The 20876-nt window shown below is 39.0% G+C and overlaps 1 protein-coding gene across 1 annotated transcript in view; it reads right to left on the reverse strand.

The window, feature by feature from the left end:
- Nucleotides 1-271: 271 nt before the first annotated feature.
- The window catches only part of IFIH1 (interferon induced with helicase C domain 1), a 2457004-nt gene continuing 2436399 nt past the window's right edge, over nt 272-20876 (reverse strand). The window contains exons 15-16 of the mRNA XM_044074778.1: nt 1316-1409; nt 272-1211 (exon numbers count right to left, since the gene is read on the reverse strand). Coding sequence (XP_043930713.1) covers nt 1005-1211; nt 1316-1409 — 301 coding nt within the window. The 3' untranslated portion in view covers nt 272-1004. The remainder of the gene's footprint in view (nt 1212-1315; nt 1410-20876) is intronic.

Consider the following 20876-nt stretch of genomic DNA (forward strand, 5'->3'; position numbering starts at 1 on the left):
TGCTCACAGGATGCGGTTTGACCTTATGACATTAACAGATGATGGATCACCTAAGTCTTAAAATGATTTGATAAGGTTAGCAAGGTAAACCATATTCCATGGAACCTCTCCCTTCCACAGAGGCTTGGGGCTTGAAGTAGTCAGAAAACAGAATTGGACACTACACAAACATACTCACAACAAGGCATGTCATTGTAAGCATGTTTACACATCTAACTTTCATGACACTGTACACCAGGCATCAGAGGATGAAGGAACAGTGATTAGGATGTAATCATGTTTGTACTTTATTGTACCTGTTTGCTAACTAAGTATAAGAACTCATTATCTGTGTACTTATTTTAGCCATGACAAACTTGGTCCAAAAGTATGATAGCCTCAAAGGCAAATCATGTAGGCTTCACACTTAGAAAGAATACATAAACTGGTGAACAATGGAAGGACCCTCCTAAACAGGATAAAGTAGTCTAGTTTATTTTGTACAGATATACTTTAAGAAAAAAATCCCTTGCTGCCTATCTACAGTAGCAAAAAATAAACTGTATAATACTTTCTAAGTTGCAGTAGGAATGAAAACACATTAAACAAACTTTTTTCATGCTGCTATGTGTGCTCAACTAAGCACAAATATCTCTTTTCAGGTGGAAATCCAGGAGCAAGGCATGATTTAATGACTTGGCCTACTGTTCTCACCTCTCACCAAAATAGTATTTTTTTCTGACACAATTTCAAAGCAGGGCATACAGCACTGGTGATCAGTTTTCAAGAAAGTATATTTAAATGAATGCTACATATTTTAAAATATTTCTGCAAATTCAGTTTTCAAAGGTTAAAATAAAGAACTTTGCATATTATAGATTATGAATTTAGCTCTAGGACTTCAGAAAACTAATTTCATCATATCTTACTATAGTATTTACAAATAGTAGTTCAGCTGTATGCCACACAAATGTTAAGAAATCCTGTACATATTTCCGCAGACACTGGTTGAAAAATCCCAGAAGTTAAGCTTCATCATTGCTGTCATCATCGTCATCATCACTCAGATGGTAAACAAAATTAGGAAACCTAATTGGCAGTTCACTCCATTGTTTATGTAAATAAGGATTCTTTGGGCCATTCTTGTCTTTTGTACTCAAACGAACAGTGAAATTTTTAATTTTTAAGCAAGGCAAATCCAAGCCTCGATACACCATCATTGACCCCCATGTCTGCAAAGGAAAGCAAAGGAAACAAATCTTTTGATTTTCTATTTTGCCTTTTCTTTTTTTAAACTTAAAATATTGAGTTGGAAATACTATGACAAAACACTTACCCTACCACACTCTTTGCATGCAATCTCTCCATTAGTTTGATAATCCAAAGACTTCTCTTGCAGAGCTTTATTTTCCCTTATCTGATAACAGATCCTTAAAAAGAACAAATTAGTTTTGATTATTAAAGTAGTAAATAATTATGTGAATTAACATATTGCTAAAAAAATGCAATGCATGTCTGTAACTTGCTGTACATGGAACAGGTGTTGAGCATGAAATACCGGATTTTGAAATGCAGATGCTGAATATCTGCCCTTAAACATGCAATGCATGCCACCCTTGACGGGTTTACTCTAGCAGTATAAGAATAGTCAGAAACCCCCCCACAGCTGATAGACTTTCAGAGCAGCTGTTTACATCAAGCAATATGCTACAAAGAAAGAAAAAACACAGTATAAACATTAATGCCATCCGGGGATCTATTCCAGAGCGAATGAAGATTGTTGGCTCCAAGGCTGTGATGGGAAAAAATGCATAGTGATGAGTAGAAAAATAATTTTGCTGCTGTAAATTTTTATTTTCTTTTATAAGCAGGAACTGCAGCCTTGCTTCCACCTTAGCAAGGGGAACAGTGACTCACAAACTAGCTTCTTTTTCTAAACAGGTGGAAGAGAAAAAAGCCCACGTGGTTACCCAGCAACAGCCAACCTGATGCATACATAACCATGTCACTTCTTATTATGGACCTACAATTACACAAATTCCAAAATTCTACCTAATCAATGATTTGATAAAAAAGAAATGAAACACTACTGTCTTGGGGGACTTTCTGTGAGTTGTATACAAACAGTTCTAATTTTTTTGTGCCAAAATTGCCCTATTCATTTGTGTAGTACTCCACTCTCTAATTATGTGTATGCAAGAAATGTGTAAGAATGCAACAGACATTAAGTATAACACACTGAAGACACTTTCTGCAGTTTAAAATAGTTTATTTACAGTGAAATGCAAAATTAAACCTCACTTCATAAAATGATAAACATGCTTTAGCGCAATGCAGTTTTATGTAACTCACAGTTCAGAACACAATTTACAATCTCTCAGTTTTGGTTTTAGCCAAAAACTGAGTAAACAACAAAAAAGCGAGCTGGAACACGATAAGAGCAGTCAGATAAAAGGTCAGATTGTCAGGGCAGCACGTATGGTAACAGATGATACAGATTTTAACAGTGAATGTAACAAGTTAATGAGTATGTTTGAATCTAGGGGGTATCCAATCAACTTGTTAACTAGTATTATTTTGGAGGTATCACGTAAACGCGAGGAAGGGTATTTTTTTCCCCTTCTAACTGGCCATTATAACACTAATAACCCTGATAATCACGAAGAAGTTAGTTCTACTATTAGTCCAAATTTTAGGACAAATAAGCAGAGTAGCAACACGTATTGTACTAGTTTTTTGTATACTTTCTCCTTGGATTATCAATTAATCAAGGGGATTATTAATAAAAACTGGGACATAATAAAAAGTGAAGGAACTCTTCTTAATGTATTAGGTGATAGACCTAAAATCACTTATAGGAGAGGCTATAATTTAAAAGCAATTTTGGAGAAGAACAAGCCAAAAAGGGCACAAAATCGACCATCAGGGATGTTTAAATGTGGCTTTTGTGCTCATAGATTCGGGTACAGCACACGTGGTGACATCCTAGTTATTTCTAGTCCCTGTATGCAGTTGAATTATCTACTGGAGTTTTTTAAAAGCTTAAACTTCATTAATGTAATCGTTTATTTGTTTATTTATTTATTAGTATAATAATGGATTGTTTTGATTTTATAGAGAGTAATTTTTACTTTTTGATTTATTTAAATTTGTTCAATGAGACAAATATTTCATTATGGAACACAATGACCACCGTTTTAGTTTCATTATTTTACAGCAAATTATTCACAGTTGATTGGATACCCCCTAGATTCAAACATACTCATTAACTTGTTACATTCACTGTTAAAATCTGTATCATCTGTTACCATACGTGCTGCCCTGACAATCTGACCTTTTACCACAGATCTTTTTTGGTGGTATGGGTGGTTACTGGAAAAGTGCAACAGAGAGTTAGAATATGTGGGTTTTCTGTATATGACACTTTTGAACCTATGATTAATTGTGTCCTTAATAAGGAGAATGTCCAAATAGTTGATCTTAGTGTCATCCACTGTGTAAGTGAATTCTAAAAAGTCAGTCATACTAGTAATCCTTTCCAGAAAGGAAGGTATGAGATCTTTGTTTCCTTCCCAAATACAAAATATGTCATCCTGGTACCTAGTGTACCAGGTGACATATTGTTGAAATAAGTCATCTTTAAATAGAAGTGTGGACTCCCAATTCGCCATTACAGCATTAGCAAATGTACGCTGCAAGGCGAACCCATAGCCACCCTGAGGTTTGCAAATAAAAGTTGTTCTCAAAAGTAAAGTAATTATTCGTTAAAACTGTCTCAAGGAGGGTTAAAGTGACATAAATAGTGTCATCTTTAACTTTTTTTGCTGATAAATACTCCCTAACCCAAGCTAAACCAATAGTTTGGGGAATGACAGTATAAAGGTCCTTGACGTCGATAGTCAAGAACACTGCCTGGGGATTGTACGTTAGTTTGTTAATATTTTCCAAAAAGGACCAGGAATCTTTACATATATGCACCTCCTTATCAATAAGGGGTTTGATAATGTTGTCAATAAATTTAGCACATGGGTAAGTGATAGACCCCCTCCCGTCAACTATAGGGCGGAAAGGGGGTGCATTCAAACGTTCATGAAGTTTGGGGGTCTCAAAGAAAACGTGGATCCTTGGAGCTGCTATGTTAAGATATCTATAGGCATCCCCATCAATGAACCCATCCATTAATAAGTCATACAAAATGTTGTTGATTTTGTGGTATGCAACATGTATTTCGTTCAAAGAAACCTTACTATAGGCTGGTGTGTCCAAATGTTCAGACATGTATTCGATATACTTACAGTGGTCCATGAAAACCACCCCTTTATCTGGTTTCATAACTCTTATGTTGCAATCTTTCAAAAGGCTAAGGAAGTCCCATTCTAGAGGGGAAATGTTAGCAAGGTGTTTGTGGTTGCTATACATTACTCGATTCTTAATAGCCCAAAGATCCATTTCACAGATTTTTTCAAATGTATTTAACAAAGGATGAAGTGGTGGATTGTATGAACTGGAAACTTTTAGAGTATTCACAATATCAGTGGTATTACCCATTAATAAATTTAAGTTGAGTTTTCTTACAAACACCTTGAGATCTATGATAGTTCTACCAATGTCCATATGTTGACTTGGGACAAAAGAAAGGTCTTTGGCCATAAACTCCACCATGTCTTGTTGTATATTTAAAAGAGTATAGTTGTAAACAGTAAAGTTACAATTAGTACTTGTGAGTAATTTAGGTTGTACACCAAAGTCCAAAGAATCATTTATCTCCTCTGTCCCTTCCTCTTGTTCCTGGTGTTGTTCTGCGTCTGGGCCTGGGGAGGGTTGTATCTCTGTGCGTTGTTGACAGGATGAAAATCCTGATGATCTTGCTGGTTAGTACCCTCTACATACTGGCCTGGTGCACCACTAGGCTGATTGTTGTCCCTGGATTCGACCTGAGGCAAGCCACCTTGCTGGTGACCACCATCGGTCGCATTGTTGTTATTATTGTTGTTAAATCTAGGACTCCTTCGTGGTAATTGTCATTATAATGGACAGAGTTATTTTGGAAATTGTGAACAGAACTATTACAAAAATTATTGTTGTTAATGGAATGAGCATCATTATTATGTTGCACATCAGAAGTGTTCTCATAAGGTAAACCATTTACCTTGTTAGAAAGTCTGGGATACGCACGATTGTTAGAGTAATCAGTGATGTCTCTGGTAAGCTTCTTTTTCTTGGTGAAAAGTAGTTTACTTAAACTCGCCTCAATGCTAGAAAAAATGCGAGAGTATTCGTATTTGTATCTGAAAAAATCTGGATTAGTTACTATTTCCTGTTCCAAGGTCTCTAGTTCAGCTGTTAAAGTAGTAATGTCTTTAGAATAGAATGAAATAAGTGCCTTCAAGAACTCGAAACCTTGTCGGTCAAATAAGTCAGTCAGTTCTTGATAAAAAGGTGAATTATCAGCCAGTCCAGCGGGAAACCTCCACTGGCGGAGACCTTTAGGAACTACCTTGTTGCCAATGCATTCGTTCAAGTACGAAACTTCTAACTGGAGTTTTTTACATTTGTATAACTTATTATCAAATTGTTCAATTTTATCAGATAAATTAAAGTTCTCACCATTTAATTCTGTAGTAGATTCCACCTGAGGTACTAATCTTTGACTAAAGAAGTTATTGTTGCCAAGAAAATTAGTTATCAATGGAATTGTATTGATGTTAGCAATTCCATTATTAGCAATTCCGTTATTACCTTCTTGCTGCTGGAAATGGACAAAGTCAGTACCCCCTAGTGCATGTCCAACTGGAGGTGGAAGTAAACCAGTGCGATGTGCAGAAGACAGGGGTAGCTGGTCAGTATTAGATGTATCGTTATTGGCGTTCTGGTGCACCGGTGAGCGCTGCCCATTAGGAAGCGATGTTGCATTAGAATGTGAATGCAAAGTCGAGTTATTAGTAGAACCAATATTGGTGGAGCCAGCGTTAGTTCCCGGGCATGGGCTAGAAAGTGCTTCTACTTTCTGTGTTAAAGCATCCACTCTCCCCAAAAGAGCTTCCACGAGTGCTGTCAGGTTCCCTGGTGAATTACTCGTACCTTCGTTGTCATCATTTTGTTGCGTAAACAAAGTAGGTGAAGCTTCTCTGGTTCCGTTCGCCATAGTGAAGACAATACACAACTTGAAAAATCGCAAACTCAGTAAACAACAAAAAAGCGAGCTGGAACACGATAAGAGCAGGCTAAAAACTGAAAATGTTTAATAAAATCCAAGTAAAAGTAAGCGCTTTCGGCAGAAACAGTGTTCTGCCTTCATCAGACAAACATAAATCATTCAAATGACACCTCATTTAAATAGGTTTCAAATAATTTGACAAATCAAGAGCGAGTGCATTTTCCAATTAAGAAAAAAACATGGGAACCTTAAAACAGCAATATGCTTTACATTATTAAATACTAGTCATTGTTTTGTAGTAAACATAATAAAGCATAGCAAATGAAGTTCGCTAAATGTGATAACCTTCAAGCAGTATATGCAAGTAAATTGTGCTTTGCTTAAAAATTAGTATCAATGTGTTACCAGCAGCCTAGGTAAAAGAAAAAATGTATATGTGTATATTTGTGTGTATACAAATGAAATATTTGTCTCATTGAACAAATTTAAATAAATCAAAAAGTAAAAATTATTCTCTATAAAATCAAAACAATCCATTATTATACTAATAAATAAATAAACAAATAAACGATTACATTAATGAAGTTTAAGCTTTTAAAAAACTCCAGTAGATAATTCAACTGCACACAGGGACTAGAAATAACTAGGATGTCACCACGTGTGCTGTACCCGAATCTAAGGGACATCGCAAACAACTCTAATAGTCACAAAACAAGAGATAATAGTACATAAAAGCATAAGCACCAACGATAGTTGAAAGGTATTACCTATTATAAGAGAGCCATCTCAAAACACACTTAATAGAAAGGGCATCATTAATACCAGGGGTAATGTGTGCTCTTGTACGAATCTGCCATAGTAATTCATCTGTTTCGAGACGAATTTGCCAAGGGCCACCTCTGATGTCTGGAATAATCTGCTGTAAAATAATGAAACTAAAACGGTGGTCATTGTGTTCCATAATATGCCTAGCTAAGGCATTAGTGTGGTCTTGCTTAGCAATGGCATAAATATGTTCATATATTCTAGTTTTTAACTTATGCCTGCTTTTCCCAATGTAGAACGCATTACAAAAATTACACAATGCTGCATAAATGACCGATTTAGTTTCACAATTATAGTGGTCCTTGACTTTATATTCTTTACCATTAATAGAAAAATGTGTTGCCACCTTAATGTGTTTACAGCTCGCTTTTTTGTTGTTTACTGAGTTTGCGATTTTTCAAGTTGTGTTTAGCCAAAAACTCTTTTAACAGGAACTAAGCAGTTCAAGCCAAACAGCTGTAAATCCCATCCTCATGTATGCTTCCTATTACTCACTGACTATATCCACACTATACATCTTCACAACTTCCTCTGGATGACTTACTAGAATCTCCTCTCTAGGCCCCAAAATCCTTCATCTAAAAGAGGCAAACTCTGTCATAGTGGGCTTCCAGACCTTATTTTAACAGTACTTTCCAGGTGATTCCCATTTTCTGAGATGCAAACTAGGCACACATGATCCTCAGAGGTTCTTAGCACAGAATGTGACATATATACGAAAGTTATGTACTTACCATAAAAAGAAGTTATGCGCTTACCATAATGCTTCATGTGTGTTGTCCATCTCTGCCTTTATTCTCACTTGTTGGTCAGATCTAATCCATTGGATCCATTTCAGCCTTCTTCAAAAGCTTGATGCCTTCAGCAAAGCTTGTGGGCATTGTACCTTACCTATAATGCAATTCCCTAAACCCTCAGATCTTGTTTGCCCCATGAGAAAAAAAAACATTAGTGGAATTAAGGTTGTAGGTAAAAATATTTATAGTGTAAAAATAATAAGTGGTTTCTGAAGGCTATAGAAACCAATGGATATCCAATTACTACTACCCGGTCTCCCAGGAGCGTAGGCAGGGGGTAGGTGGGTGGGTTGTGAGAATAAAGGCAGAGATGGACAACACACATGGTGAACGTTATGATAAGTACATAACTTCTTTATATGATGTTGTCAATCTCACCTTTATTCTCACCTGTATGACCGTGTCACTAGCTACCTGATTCTTGGGTGGCTCATAGAAGAATATTCCTCAGGACCATAGAACCAAAGGATGCACTACTCCTAGAGGTCAAATCTACTTTGTAATGCGTAATAATGGTATGGGGGCTTGACCATGTGGCTGCAGCACAGATACTGTCCAAAGACAGCCTTGCTTGGAAAGCTAAAGTAACAGCTATTGCCCTGGTGGAATGAGCTTTGACAGGTGCAGGGAGAGTCTTGTTTTTAGAACTGTAAATGAAGGAAATGCATTCAGAAAGCCATATGGATAAGGTAACCTTAGATACTGTTAAGCCTTTCTTAATATTAGAATAGGAAACAAATAGCTGATCTGATTTTCTAAATTTTGCAGTTCTATGTAAGTAAAAACGTAACTGTCTCTGAACATCCAGTAGGTGTAACGAATATTACCCTTTATTCTAAAAATTTGGGAAGAATATCGGTAACTCAATAGATTGACTGAGGTTACCTTCCGATACAACCTTGGGCAGAAAGGAGAAGGTGGTGCGTAAAAACTCTGTCCTTATGAAAAATCAAATATGGTGGTTTAACAGATAAAACTTGTAATTCTGAAACTCCCCTTGCTGAGGTGATAGCTACTAGAAAGAATATTCCAAGAAAGATACTTTAAGTCACAGCTAGCAGAAGGTTCAAAGAGAGGATAGATGATATGTGGCAACACAAAATTCAGATCCTAAAGGTGGAGATGGGTCTTTGTACTGAGGCCCTAGAAGTGTAATTCCTTTCAAGAAGGCTTTACAAAGCCTGTTTGACATGAGTTCGTAGCCATTTTATCCTATATGAAAGTTTGAAATTGCTGCCAATTAAACTCTGCAGTAGCACCTTCACTGAAAAGTTTAGCCAAGAAGTCTAATATAAATTGATCTCTTTACTGCTCCCATACAATCTGATTAGAATTAGCTGATAAAACAAACTCTATTTTCCTTTTACAGTTTTCGTGTGGATGACATGTGTGAAGAAATAAAAAAAAAAAAAAAGAAGTTATATACTCACCATAACGTTCCGTGTGTTGACCATCTTTGCCTTCATTCTTACCAGCATGGGTTCGGATCCGATACTCAGATCTGACTCGGCCTTTGCATACAAGCTCGAAGTCTTCCATTATCTCGTAGCTAAACCTATCCCAGCATGACCTAGGAACATCCCCAGATCTGTTTGCATTCTAGTAATAATAGGAAATAATTACTGTTATGATATGTCAGAGTGCATTCAAGGTCAGAGACAATGGTATCCAATTATGGCAACTCAGTCTTCCAGGAGTAAAAAAAAAATGGCTGAAGGAAAGGAGGGTGGGATGTAAGAATGAAGGCAAAGATGGACAACACACAAGGAATGTTATGGTGAGTACATAACTTCTTTATGTGTTGTTGTCCGATCTCGCCTTCATTCTTACCAGGATGGGACAGCATCCCTAGCACTATTTTTCTTGGGTGGCTCAAGGGAGGATATTCTTCAGAATCGTGGAACCAAAAGAGGCCCTGTTCCTGGAGGTCAAAGACTTTGTAATGAGTGATAAAGGTATGTAGTCTTGCCCACGTTGCTGCAGCACAAATGATATCAATTGGTAGTCTAGCCAGAAAGGCAGAGGAGGTGATTTACAGATGTACATTATGCACTCTGAAAGCCATTTTGACAGTGTCACCTTAGAAACTGAGGTCCTTTCCTTGAATCTGAAAAGGATATGAATAGCTGGTCAGATTTTCTGAAGTTCTTAGTCCTGTGTAAATAGAAACGTAATTGCCTGTGCACATCCAGCTGATGTAACATGTATTGTGCCTTATTCTCGTAATTTGGGTAGAATACTGCAAGCTCTATAGATTACTTCAAATTAGATTCTGAACAAACTTTTGGGAAAAAGGAAGGGTTTGTTCTTATGGATACCCTGTCTTTGTGGAAGAGCAAGTAGGCAGGGCTTTACTGACAAGGCTTGTATCTCAGACACCCTCCTGGCAGACGTAATTGCTATCAAAAGAATAGTTTTCCATGTTTAAAACTTTAGTTCGCAAGATGATGCTGGCTCAAAAGGGGGAAAAATTAAATGGGATAGGACATAATTTAAGTCCCATGGTGCTGGGGGGGGTCTCTAATAGTAGCCATAGTAACAGAGTACCTTTAAGAAACGCTTTGCAGAGCCTATGAGACATTACATTGACACCAGAATCATCAATATGAAAGCAAGAAATTGCTGCTAGTTGAACTCTTACTGCAGCTGCACCCTCGTGGAATAATTTTTTCTATAAACTCTAGAATGGAAGTGACTGGGGAGGTAAAGGGATCAATGTGGTTACGAGAAGCCCATAATGAGAATCGTTTCCATTTGCTTCTATATATCTTTCTTGTTGAAGCCTTATGAGAAGATATCAGTATATGTCTAATTAATAAAGAGAGGTAAGGAAACGTGGCTATGATTGGAACTGGAGCAGCCAAGCTGTCAATTTGAGGGTTTGAAGGGAAGGGTGGAGAATTCCTGACGCACGAGTCAGAAGGTCTGGAATTGGGTCCAGAATCCAAGGCTTCTCCTGAAGATGAGGCCACAGGAAGGAGAACCAGATTTGACAAGGCCAGTATGGGGTGATGAGTACTAAGTCCCTTCCCAAATAATTGGCTTTCTGAAGAACTTTGGGTATCAAGGGAAAGGGAGTAAAAGTGTAGAGGTGACCTGAGGACCAATTTTGGACAAGTGCATCCCTTGGTGACTCTCCCGGAGGGGGGATAAAGGCAAAGTAGCTGTTGCATTTGGCATTCATGGATGTTGCAAAAAGGTCGCAGCAAAGCAAAGTTTTAGGGACCCCTCGTGAGGCATCAGAATCACTCTGCTGAGTCTGTCTGCTATCATGTTGGATTTCCCTGGGATGTGCATTGCTATCAGAAAACGGTGGAAGGAGGTTGGCCCTCTGCCATACTCTCAGGGCCTCTCGACAAAGGGGATAAGATCTGGTTCCACCTTGTTTGTTTATGTACCAGACCAGTGACATGTTGTCTGTCTGTACTGCAATAGTTCCCAGTGGAAGTGAGCCCTGGAATGCTTGCAATGCTAGAGGCACTGCTCTCATCTCTAGGATATTGATGTGCAAATGAGCCTCGTGATCCTGCCAGGTGCCTTGGACAGTCTTTCCCAGATAATCCCCCCCCATCTAAGAAGCACTCGTTGTCACTGTGGTCAATGGTTTGGGAAGTACAAATGGTCGACTTAGCATCATGTGAGTGGAGTAAAGCCACCAACGAAGGTCTTTCCTGCAAGTTTCTGTTATTATTTTGTGGGACATCTGCAATTTCTGCATTGACCACTGAGTGGACAGTAACCACTAGACAATTCTCATGTATAGACATGCTAAGGGGATCAGAGTTACTGCTGCTGCTGCCATAGTCCCCAAGACTTTCAGGGCTATCCTTGCTTGAGCCTTCTTCTTTGTGAGAAGACTTAAGATTTGGCAAAGTTGAACTTGATCTCTTTCTGGGGGAAGTCTGGCCATCATGTTTCTTGAATCGAACTCTGCTCCTACAAATACAACATGCTGAGAAGGCAACAAGGCAGCTTTCTCGTAGTTTCCCAGGTGAGAGCAGAGTCGCAAGGTGGTGTCCCTTGCTTTTATTAGTAGATGCTTGGTGGTGGCAGATGGGAGCCAGTCATCTTAAGTATGGAAACACCCAGAATCCTAGGCGTCTAAGTGAGCCACGACTACTGCCATACATTTGGTGAACACTCTGAAGGCTGTAGTGAGGCCAAAGGGCAGAGCTCAAAACTGGTAGTGACTGGCTCCCAGCTGACAGCACAGGTGTCTCCTGGATCACCTGTCCATTTTTATGTGGTAGTACACGTCCTGGATATCTATCGAGCACATCAAATTATCACGTCCCAGTAAAGGGAGTATCGACTGCAGTGTTACCATCCGGAACTTGGACTTTCTTAATGATCTGTTTAGATTGCTGAGATACAAAATTGGTTTCCAGTCCCCTGTCTTCTTTGGAACTAAAAAGAATCTTCAGTAAGTTCCGGATCCTAGTTGGTTTGCAGGGACTGTTTGGAATACTTTTTTGTCTAGCAACTTTTGAATTTCTAGAGTTGCCTGTTCTCTTTGACTGGGTGGAACTTCTGGAATCTTTTTATGTTTGGGCCAGGGAAGAAAAAGGGTATGGACTAACCTCTGGATATGACGCTTTATACCCATTTGTCTTTTGTTATTTGTTGCCAGGCTTCTGGGTGCAAAGATAAGCGACCCCCGACTGCCTCCAAAGGTGGACAGGCGGGCCTCCTTTTAGGAGCGCTGTAAGAGCTTACCAAAGAAAGATTCTCTGTTGCCCTGATTTTGCGGATCCCCTCTGCAGCATGGCCAGCATCTTTCATTACTACTTCTCCCTCTGCCCTTGGGGGAAGAATCACTACATTTGTCCTGTAAGGTTCACTGAGATTTTCGAAACCACATTTTTCCACTTCCTCGCTGACATCTGGGATAAGGTCTGTTAGGAAGGGTAAAATGGGCTCCTACAGCAAACAGTCTTTCCTTCCTGCTCACACCTGGTTAGCGTGTCCCTGACTTTAGGCCTGAAGAGAGACAAGCCATCGAACGGGCAAAGGAAGATTTAAAGGGCTCTGCAAAGTCACACAACCACATCCAAGAATGTCTGCTTAGGGAAATTCCTGAACCTACTGCTCTACTTGCTCCATCTGCTGCATAAGAGATCAGCCTCATGGAGGAGGTGACAACTGAATTTAAAGTAGAGAGCTGAAAGAAGACTTTATCTGAAACCCCATCAGCTACTGAAACTTGGAGTGTATCTCCTAGCTCTTTCAGGAGGTCTCTCTGCAATCTTGTAAAATGGGTAAAGTAATTCAGCGATCTGAGGGTAAAAGTCACTGAAGAAAAAATGTGCTTTCTATATCTGTCCATCGTACAAGACTCCTTTGGTGGATGAACAGACGAAGATGCCTCTGAGAGTTCCTTCTTGGTGGCTGCCACCACCACCATAGCATCTACTGGGACTCCCTTAGTCAGAAAAGTTTTGTCTTCTGGGGTCGTGATAAACTTATTTGGCCTCATAGGAACAGGTTCCACAGAATCTGGAGACTCCTACACCTTTCAAGAAACCAGGTCCACCAGTTCGTCGAAAGATGGAGACACCCAAGTGGAGGAATGTTGAGATTCGAAGGCCTTCAGGAGTACAGACTCCTCTAATGAAGGCTTGGTGGACTTCCAGCCACCTCTCTGTTTAAGTATTTCTAAGATGTCTCCAAAGGAGACATCATCAGGAGGTGATCGTGGGGACCCCTCAGCTTTATTGAGGTCTGTATCAGAAGTGATGGACTCCTCTGGGGAATCTAAATGCTTCCTCTTAGATAACCTCTTTAAAAGGGACCTGCTCAGAGGGGTACTCTGGAGAGCTTTCAGAAGAGTGGGGGGTGCCCTGTGGGGAATCCTGAGGCCTAGGATCTCTGTGCCCCTGTGGATACAAGGGCATACAGGCAGACAGCTGTGCTTTAGAGGGAAGAACATCCAGAGATGACAGTACACTCCTCCCCACCTCAAAAGTCCCCCGCCCCTGATCCGAGGATATCCCTGGATCCGAAGAAGTCAAGGGAACCCCTGGAATCCGAATCTCAAATTCCTTTGGCACCAAAACAGATGGTGTCGGGGCAGATGATTTTTCGGATCTGGTGTTGAAAATTTTGCCACTGTTTTTGATGGCTCCGATGGAGACCTAGAAGAGAAAGATCTCTTTTCTGATTTGTCAGATTTGGTACAATGAGACTTGTCCGACTTAGATGAACCTGGACCTTCTTGAATAGTTTCCGAGAAGGGTTTTTTTTTAACAGCCCTTTCAAAATTAGTTTGCCTTTCCTCTCCAGGAGAGCTTTTTTTTTTAAACAAGCAACAAATACCACCCAAAAAGTTAAAGGAAAAGGCAGTCCTCTAACTTAAACGAACTATGCCCAAGAGACAGAAGAGGAGGGGAAGGGAGAAAAGCCCTCTAACTCAAACAGGCTAAGGGGAAGGCAGTTCTCTAATTTAAACAAACTGTCTGTCAGAAAAAGGGATTTTGAGTAAAGAGGAATCCGAGAAATAGCCCTCTAACTTAAACGGGGCTATAGAAAAAATTAAGGAAGAAGCCGGGAGAGGGATAATAAGGCCTAACGGAAAAGATGGCCAACCAGCAGAAAAAACTGGTAAAATAGGCGGAAGTATACTATGAAGCACAACAAACTACAATATTTAAGCACTACTATAACAAATAAGCAAGTTTTAAATAGTGAAAAGGTATTTTAAAGTTATAGTTAGTCAGAGCTAATAGAACAAGCACCCAATCTTGTTTAGTGGCAAACGAGATCTGGGGATGTTCCTAGGGCATGCTAGGATAGGGTTTAACCATGAGCTAGTGGAAGACCTCAAGCTTGCATATAAAGGCAGAGTTGGATCCGAACCCATCCTGGTAAGAATGAGGGTGAGATCAGACAACAACACATATCACATGGTGTCTTACAGGAGAGGAAAGGGAAGGAAACCTGGCTATCATGGGAACTGGAACAGCCAAGCTGTCAGTTTGAGGGTGTTTAGGCTGGGATGAACCATTCCTGATGGGTAAGCCAGAAGATCTGAAATGGGTTCTAGAATCCATGGTTCATCCTGAATATGAGGCCGAAGGAAGGGGAACCAAATTTGTTGAGGCCAACAGGGGGCAAATAGGATTACTGTCATCTTCAACAAACTTGCTTTCTGTATTAGTTTGGGAATTAGAGGAAATGGTGGAAAAGCATAAAGAAGTTTCAGAGGCCAATCGTGAACAAGTGCATCCCTTGCGGACTCCCCTGGAGGGGGGAATCAGGGCAAAGTAGTTGCTGCAATTGGCATTGGTTGGGTGAAGTAAAAAAGTCACAGCAAGGCTAGCCCAATTTTTGGAAAATCTCTTCTGCAAGTTTTTGATTGAGGAACCACTCATGTGGCAATAGTAGAGCTCTGCTCAATTTGTCCACTATTACATTGAATCTCCCCAGGATGTGCGTTTCTATCAGCAACTGAAAGATGTAGCCCACTGCCAAACCCTTAGGGCTTCCCAACAAGGGGGGTAAGATTTGGTTCTCCCTTGCTTGTTTATGTACCAGACTACAGACACGTCTGATATTTTATCATTCCCAGAGGGAGACAGCCTTGAAATGCTTGTAACACTAAAAGCACAGCTTTCATCTCCAGGACGTTTATGTGCAAAAGGCCTCATGTTGATGCCAGATGCCCTGAACCATCTTCCCTATATAATGCCTCCCCCAACCCTATCTGGGAAGCATTCGTGTTCACCATGGCTTGGGGTTGGGGAGGAATAATGTGACGGCCCTGAGATAACACTGGAGAGTAAATCCACCACTGAAGATCCTTTTTGCATGAATTTATTATCATGATTTTGTGTCTCATTGGTAATTCTAGAATTTCAAAAAGAAGAAAAGCCAGCAACTGTGAGCTGTAAAAACTTAATTTAATGAATCATAATATAAAGAACCACATGAACAGACCGGTTTCGGCTATGGTCTTTACCTAGCCTTCATCAGTGTAAAGTTGCATAACTATTGTGAGGTTCTTATATAGTAAAGCTTAATTCTTAACAAAATTTCATTGGTGAGCTCATAAATATGCATACATATACTCATAAATATTCATTGAGACCGGGCTGAAATAAAGCACCCAATTTAACAATCCATTTTTTCTCTTTTGCATTCAGTTTGGTGTGCCATCCTGATTTGTTAGTTCTATCCCCAATTATTTTATCAATGACTGTGAAATGAAAACTGCCTGTGTTGTGTTTGAGGGTATGTTTATATAGAGCATTATTGAGCCGTTTGCACTTGACATCACGAAGATGTTCAGATATACGCAATTTAAAAGGTCTGGATGTCTGACCGATATAAAATGCATGACAGCTACAACAGGCCATGTATATAACCCAGTCTGTATTACAATTTGCAAAAAACCGAATGTCATATATATTGCTGGTATTATTGATGGAAAAGTGTTTCGTTTTTAACACAAATTTACAATTGGTGCAGTGGCCACAGGGCATACAACCCACAAGTTTATCCCCCGAAATAGAAGTTTGAATCATATGCAAATTTTTGGATTCTGAATGAAGTTTATAATGATTAAAATGTGCTCCCAAATTTTTACCTTTTCTAAATGAAAATAGACATGTTTCAGATAGATGTTGAGACAAAGCAGTGTCTGCTAAAAGAATGTTCCAATGTCGGTTAATGGCATCAATTAGTTTGTTGGTGTTTCTGCCATACGTAGTGGTGAGTCTTAAGGTGTTAGTGTTTGTTTGGGTTTTCTTTTTATATCTGAGGAGATCATCCCTGTTAATTTGTGATGCATAATTGCTGGCAGTAATAACATGGCCCATGTTGTAACCCCTTTCCCGAAACCTGTTAATCATATCATGACGAAAAGCCTGGAATGTGTTATCCTCTGAACAAATACGTCTCATTCTGATGAATTGTGATTTGGGAATATTTTTGGCTATATGTTTCGGATGAAAGCTGGATGCGTGGAGTAAGGTGTTATATTCTGGATGTTTCCTGAATACTTGTGTACTGAAGGTATTATCTGTGTTCCTAGTTATCAGTACATCTAAGTAAGTAATCTTATGTTGATCAAAATTCATAGTAAAATGTGGACCCCATTTGTTGTCATTAAGATATTCAACAAATTCCTGTAAGTATTCAACATCAGACCTCCACACCATCCAGCAGTCATCCAAATACCTACGCCAAATGTCAATCTCAGTCAAATAGAGATTGTGTGCATCGTCATAAATAATTTGTTCCTCAATATATGCCATATACAAGTCTGCATATATTGGGGCAAAAGATGCACCCATAGCAGTACCTCGTATTTGGAGGTAACATTGTTTCCCATAGTAAAACACATTCTTAATGAGAACATGTTCAGTGAGGCATATAAGGAAAGTGTTAAATCCAGGTTTGTATAATTGTGATTTGTATAACCAATATTCAATGGCATCTAACCCTGCCCAATGTGGTATGTTAGTATATAATGCATTAACATCCAGGGTACATAACAGCCAGTCATCTTCAATTTGCATATCATTTATAATGCCCACAAATTCTGTGGTGTCTTGGATATGGGATCTTACCCACTTTAGCAAAGGTTTAAGATATTTGGTTAGAAACTCCGAAAGAGGTTCAGTAAGAGAGCCATTTCCAGCCACAATTGGTCTACCTGGTGGATGCAAAAGATCTTTATGAGTTTTGGGCAAAAAATAAATGTATTGACTGGCCGGATCAGTGATGGTAAGATGGTTTAGGGTATTAGATGAAATGATGCCATTCTCTAATGCTGAATTTAAAAATGTGTCAATTTGTTTTTTAAACATGGATGTCGGATCTAAAGGCATTTTAGTGTAGTATCTAGCATCGTTCAGCTGTCTGTGGGCTTCAGCATCATAATCAATCCAGTTCATGACCACCACAGCTCCGCCTTTATCAGCAGATATGATTACCAGTTCCTTATTGTCAGTAAGTTCTTGTAAACTAATCAAATCATTCTGAGAGATATTGTTCAACATAGGTTGGGTCATGTTAGAAGTGAAGTGTAGATCTTTGAGAACACTATGTTGAAAAGGGCTTACGCTAAGATGCATGGGTGGAACAAAGGTGGATTTGTGGTATCTGAAATTATCAGCCAACTGATCATATTGTTTTTTATCCTGAAAATGCAATTTAAGGTTAAGTAGTCTACAGAATGCTGTAACATCTTGTGCAAAAATGTCTTCAGACACAAAAAAAACCGGAATAAAAGAAAGGCCTTTATTCAGCAGAGCAGTTTGTGACTCAGATAATGACACATCAGAAATGTTTAAAACATTAGTGTTAGTGTATACATTTATTTGTTCGTCAACAATTCCATAAGATTCTCCAAGCTTTTGACTTTTCCGATGTTTCCTGCCTCCCCTCCTATAGGGCCTAAAGGGACCACACTGTTGTTACGTTTGGGGGTGGGGGAGTCTGTGGTGTATTGTGTGTCTAAGATCAGTGCCAGATGAAGACTCACCCTCTGATGAATCAGTTAGGGTACTACGTTTCTTAAGGATAGACCTTGGACGCTAGCCCAATTTTTGGAAAATCCCTTCTGCAAGTTTTTGATTGAGGAACCACTCATGTGGCAATAGTAGAGCTCTGCTCAATTTGTCCACTATTACATTGAATCTCCCCAGGATGTGCGTTGCTATCAGCAACTGAAAGATGTAGCCCACTGCCAAACCCTTAGGGCTTCCTAACAAGGGGGGTAAGATTTGGTTCTCCCTTGCTTGTTTATGTACCAGACTACAGACACGTTGTCTGATATTTTATCATTCCCAGAGGGAGACAGCCTTGAAATGCTTGTAACACAAAAAGCACAGCTTTCATCTCCAGGACGTTTATGTGCAAAAGGCCTCATGTTGATGCCAGATGCCCTGAACCATCTTCCCTATATAATGCCTCCCCCAACCCTATCTGGGAAGCATTCGTGTTCACCATGGCTTGGGGTTGGGGAGGAATAATGTGACGGCCCTGAGATAACACTGGAGAGTAAATCCACCACTGAAGATCCTTTTTGCATGAATTTGTTATCATGATTTTGTGTCTCATTGGTAATTCTAGAATTTCAAAAAGAAGAAAAGCCAGCAACTATGAGCTGTAAAAACTTAATTTAATGAATCATAATATAAAGAACCACATGAACAGACCGGTTTCGGCTATGGTCTTTACCTAGCCTTCATTTTTACCACTTTAGCAAAGGTTTAAGATATTTGGTTAGAAACTCTGAAAGAGGTTCAGTAAGAGAGCCATTTCCAGCCACAATTGGTCTACCTGGTGGATGCAAAAGATCTTTATGAGTTTTGGGCAAAAAATAAATGTACTGACTGGCCGGATCAGTGATGGTAAGATGGTTTAGGGTATTAGATGAAATGATGCCATTCTCTAATGCTGAATTTAAAAATGTGTCAATTTGTTTTTTAAACATGGATGTCGGATCTAAAGGCATTTTAGTGTAGTATCTAGCATCGTTCAGCTGTCTGTGGGCTTCAGCATAATAATCAATCCAGTTCATGACCACCACAGCTCCGCCTTTATCAGCAGATATGATTACCAGTTCCTTATTGTCAGTAAGTTCTTGTAAACTAATCAAATCATTCTGAGAGATATTGTTCAACATAGGTTGGGTCATGTTAGAAGTGAAGTGTAGATCTTTGAGAACACTATGTTGAAAAAGGCTTATGCTAAGATGCATGGGTGGAACAAAGGTGGATTTGTGGTATCTGAAATTATCAGCCAACTGATCATATTGTTTTTTATCCTGAAAATGCAATTTAAGGTTAAGTAGTCTACAGAATGCTGTAACATCTTGTGCAAAAATGTCTTCAGACACAAAAAAAACCCGGAATAAAAGAAAGGCCTTTATTCAGCAGAGAAGTTTGTGACTCAGATAATGATACATCAGAAATGTTTAAAACATTAGTGTTAGTGTATACATTTATTTGTTCGTCAACAATTCCATAAGATTCTCCAAGCTTTTGACTTTTCCGATGTTTCCTGCCTCCCCTCCTATAGGGCCTAAAGGGACCCCACTGTTGTTACGTTTGGGGGTGGGGGAGTCTGTGGTGTATTGTGTGTCTAAGATCAGTGGCAGATGAAGACTCACCCTCTGATGAATCAGTTAGGGTACTACGTTTCTTAAGGATAGACCTTGGACGCTTACGTTTGGGGGTAACATTGTTTTTTTGGTAACTACTTTCAAACCTTACATGTCTAGATTGTCTAAAAGATTGACCTTTCTCATAGTCAGTTAAATCTCTTTGGAACTTTTTAAGCTTCCTTTCCTTAAGTTGGTGTTCAAAATTAAGTAAATCTGAACTTAGTTTGGACAAAAAAGTAGAAAAAAATAATTGGTCTTTGTGTTTATTGCAATCATCACATAATTTGCCAACCATAAGTGTCTCATTCTCAATAATACGTTCATAATAGTTAGCTAATGTTTCCACGAATTTCATGGAACAGTCGTTGTATGAGAGACCATTCTCTGGTTAATTGTTCATCAGGCTCAGTTACTAAAGGCTGAATTTTTACTCTTAGTCCTCTAGGAGTTAAACCTTTAGCCATGTATGCTTTGAATAATTTCAAATGCCAAACATTAGATCTTAATGTTTTCATATTTTTATTTAGATTTTGAAACAGTTTTTCACACTGCTGTTCGGGATGGTCAATGTTCATAAGATTGGTATTGTTAGATTGTTGTCCAATTCCAAAAATACCTAGATCTTCTTTATCAGAAGAAAGACCAACAAGTATTCTATTTAAATCCATCTTGAGAACTAATTTTAAGTATAGACAACCAAAAGGTTGGACAAAAAATCTAAGCTCAATGATGAAAGAGTTCTAGAATTTACCACTGCATCAAAAGTAACCACTGCAGTATTCTCAAGATGAGCTAAGGGAATAAGGACAACTGAGGCAGCCATTTTGCCCTGTACTTTAATTTGGCAGAAGCTCATTTCTTATCAGCATTCTTGTGTAATACTAAAGATCATCCACTCTCTTGTGGAAGTTTTGCCATCATATGTTTTGTGTCTATTTCTGCTCTTATGAAGACCAAGTTCTAACATTGCTCTAGAGCAGATTTCTCATAGTTTATTGTAATTCCT

The sequence above is a fragment of the Protopterus annectens genome, chromosome 6.part0 (genome assembly GCF_019279795.1).
Source record: "Protopterus annectens isolate FY-2018-M chromosome 6.part0, PAN1.0, whole genome shotgun sequence".
In the NCBI taxonomy this organism is placed as follows: Eukaryota; Metazoa; Chordata; order Ceratodontiformes; family Protopteridae; genus Protopterus; species Protopterus annectens.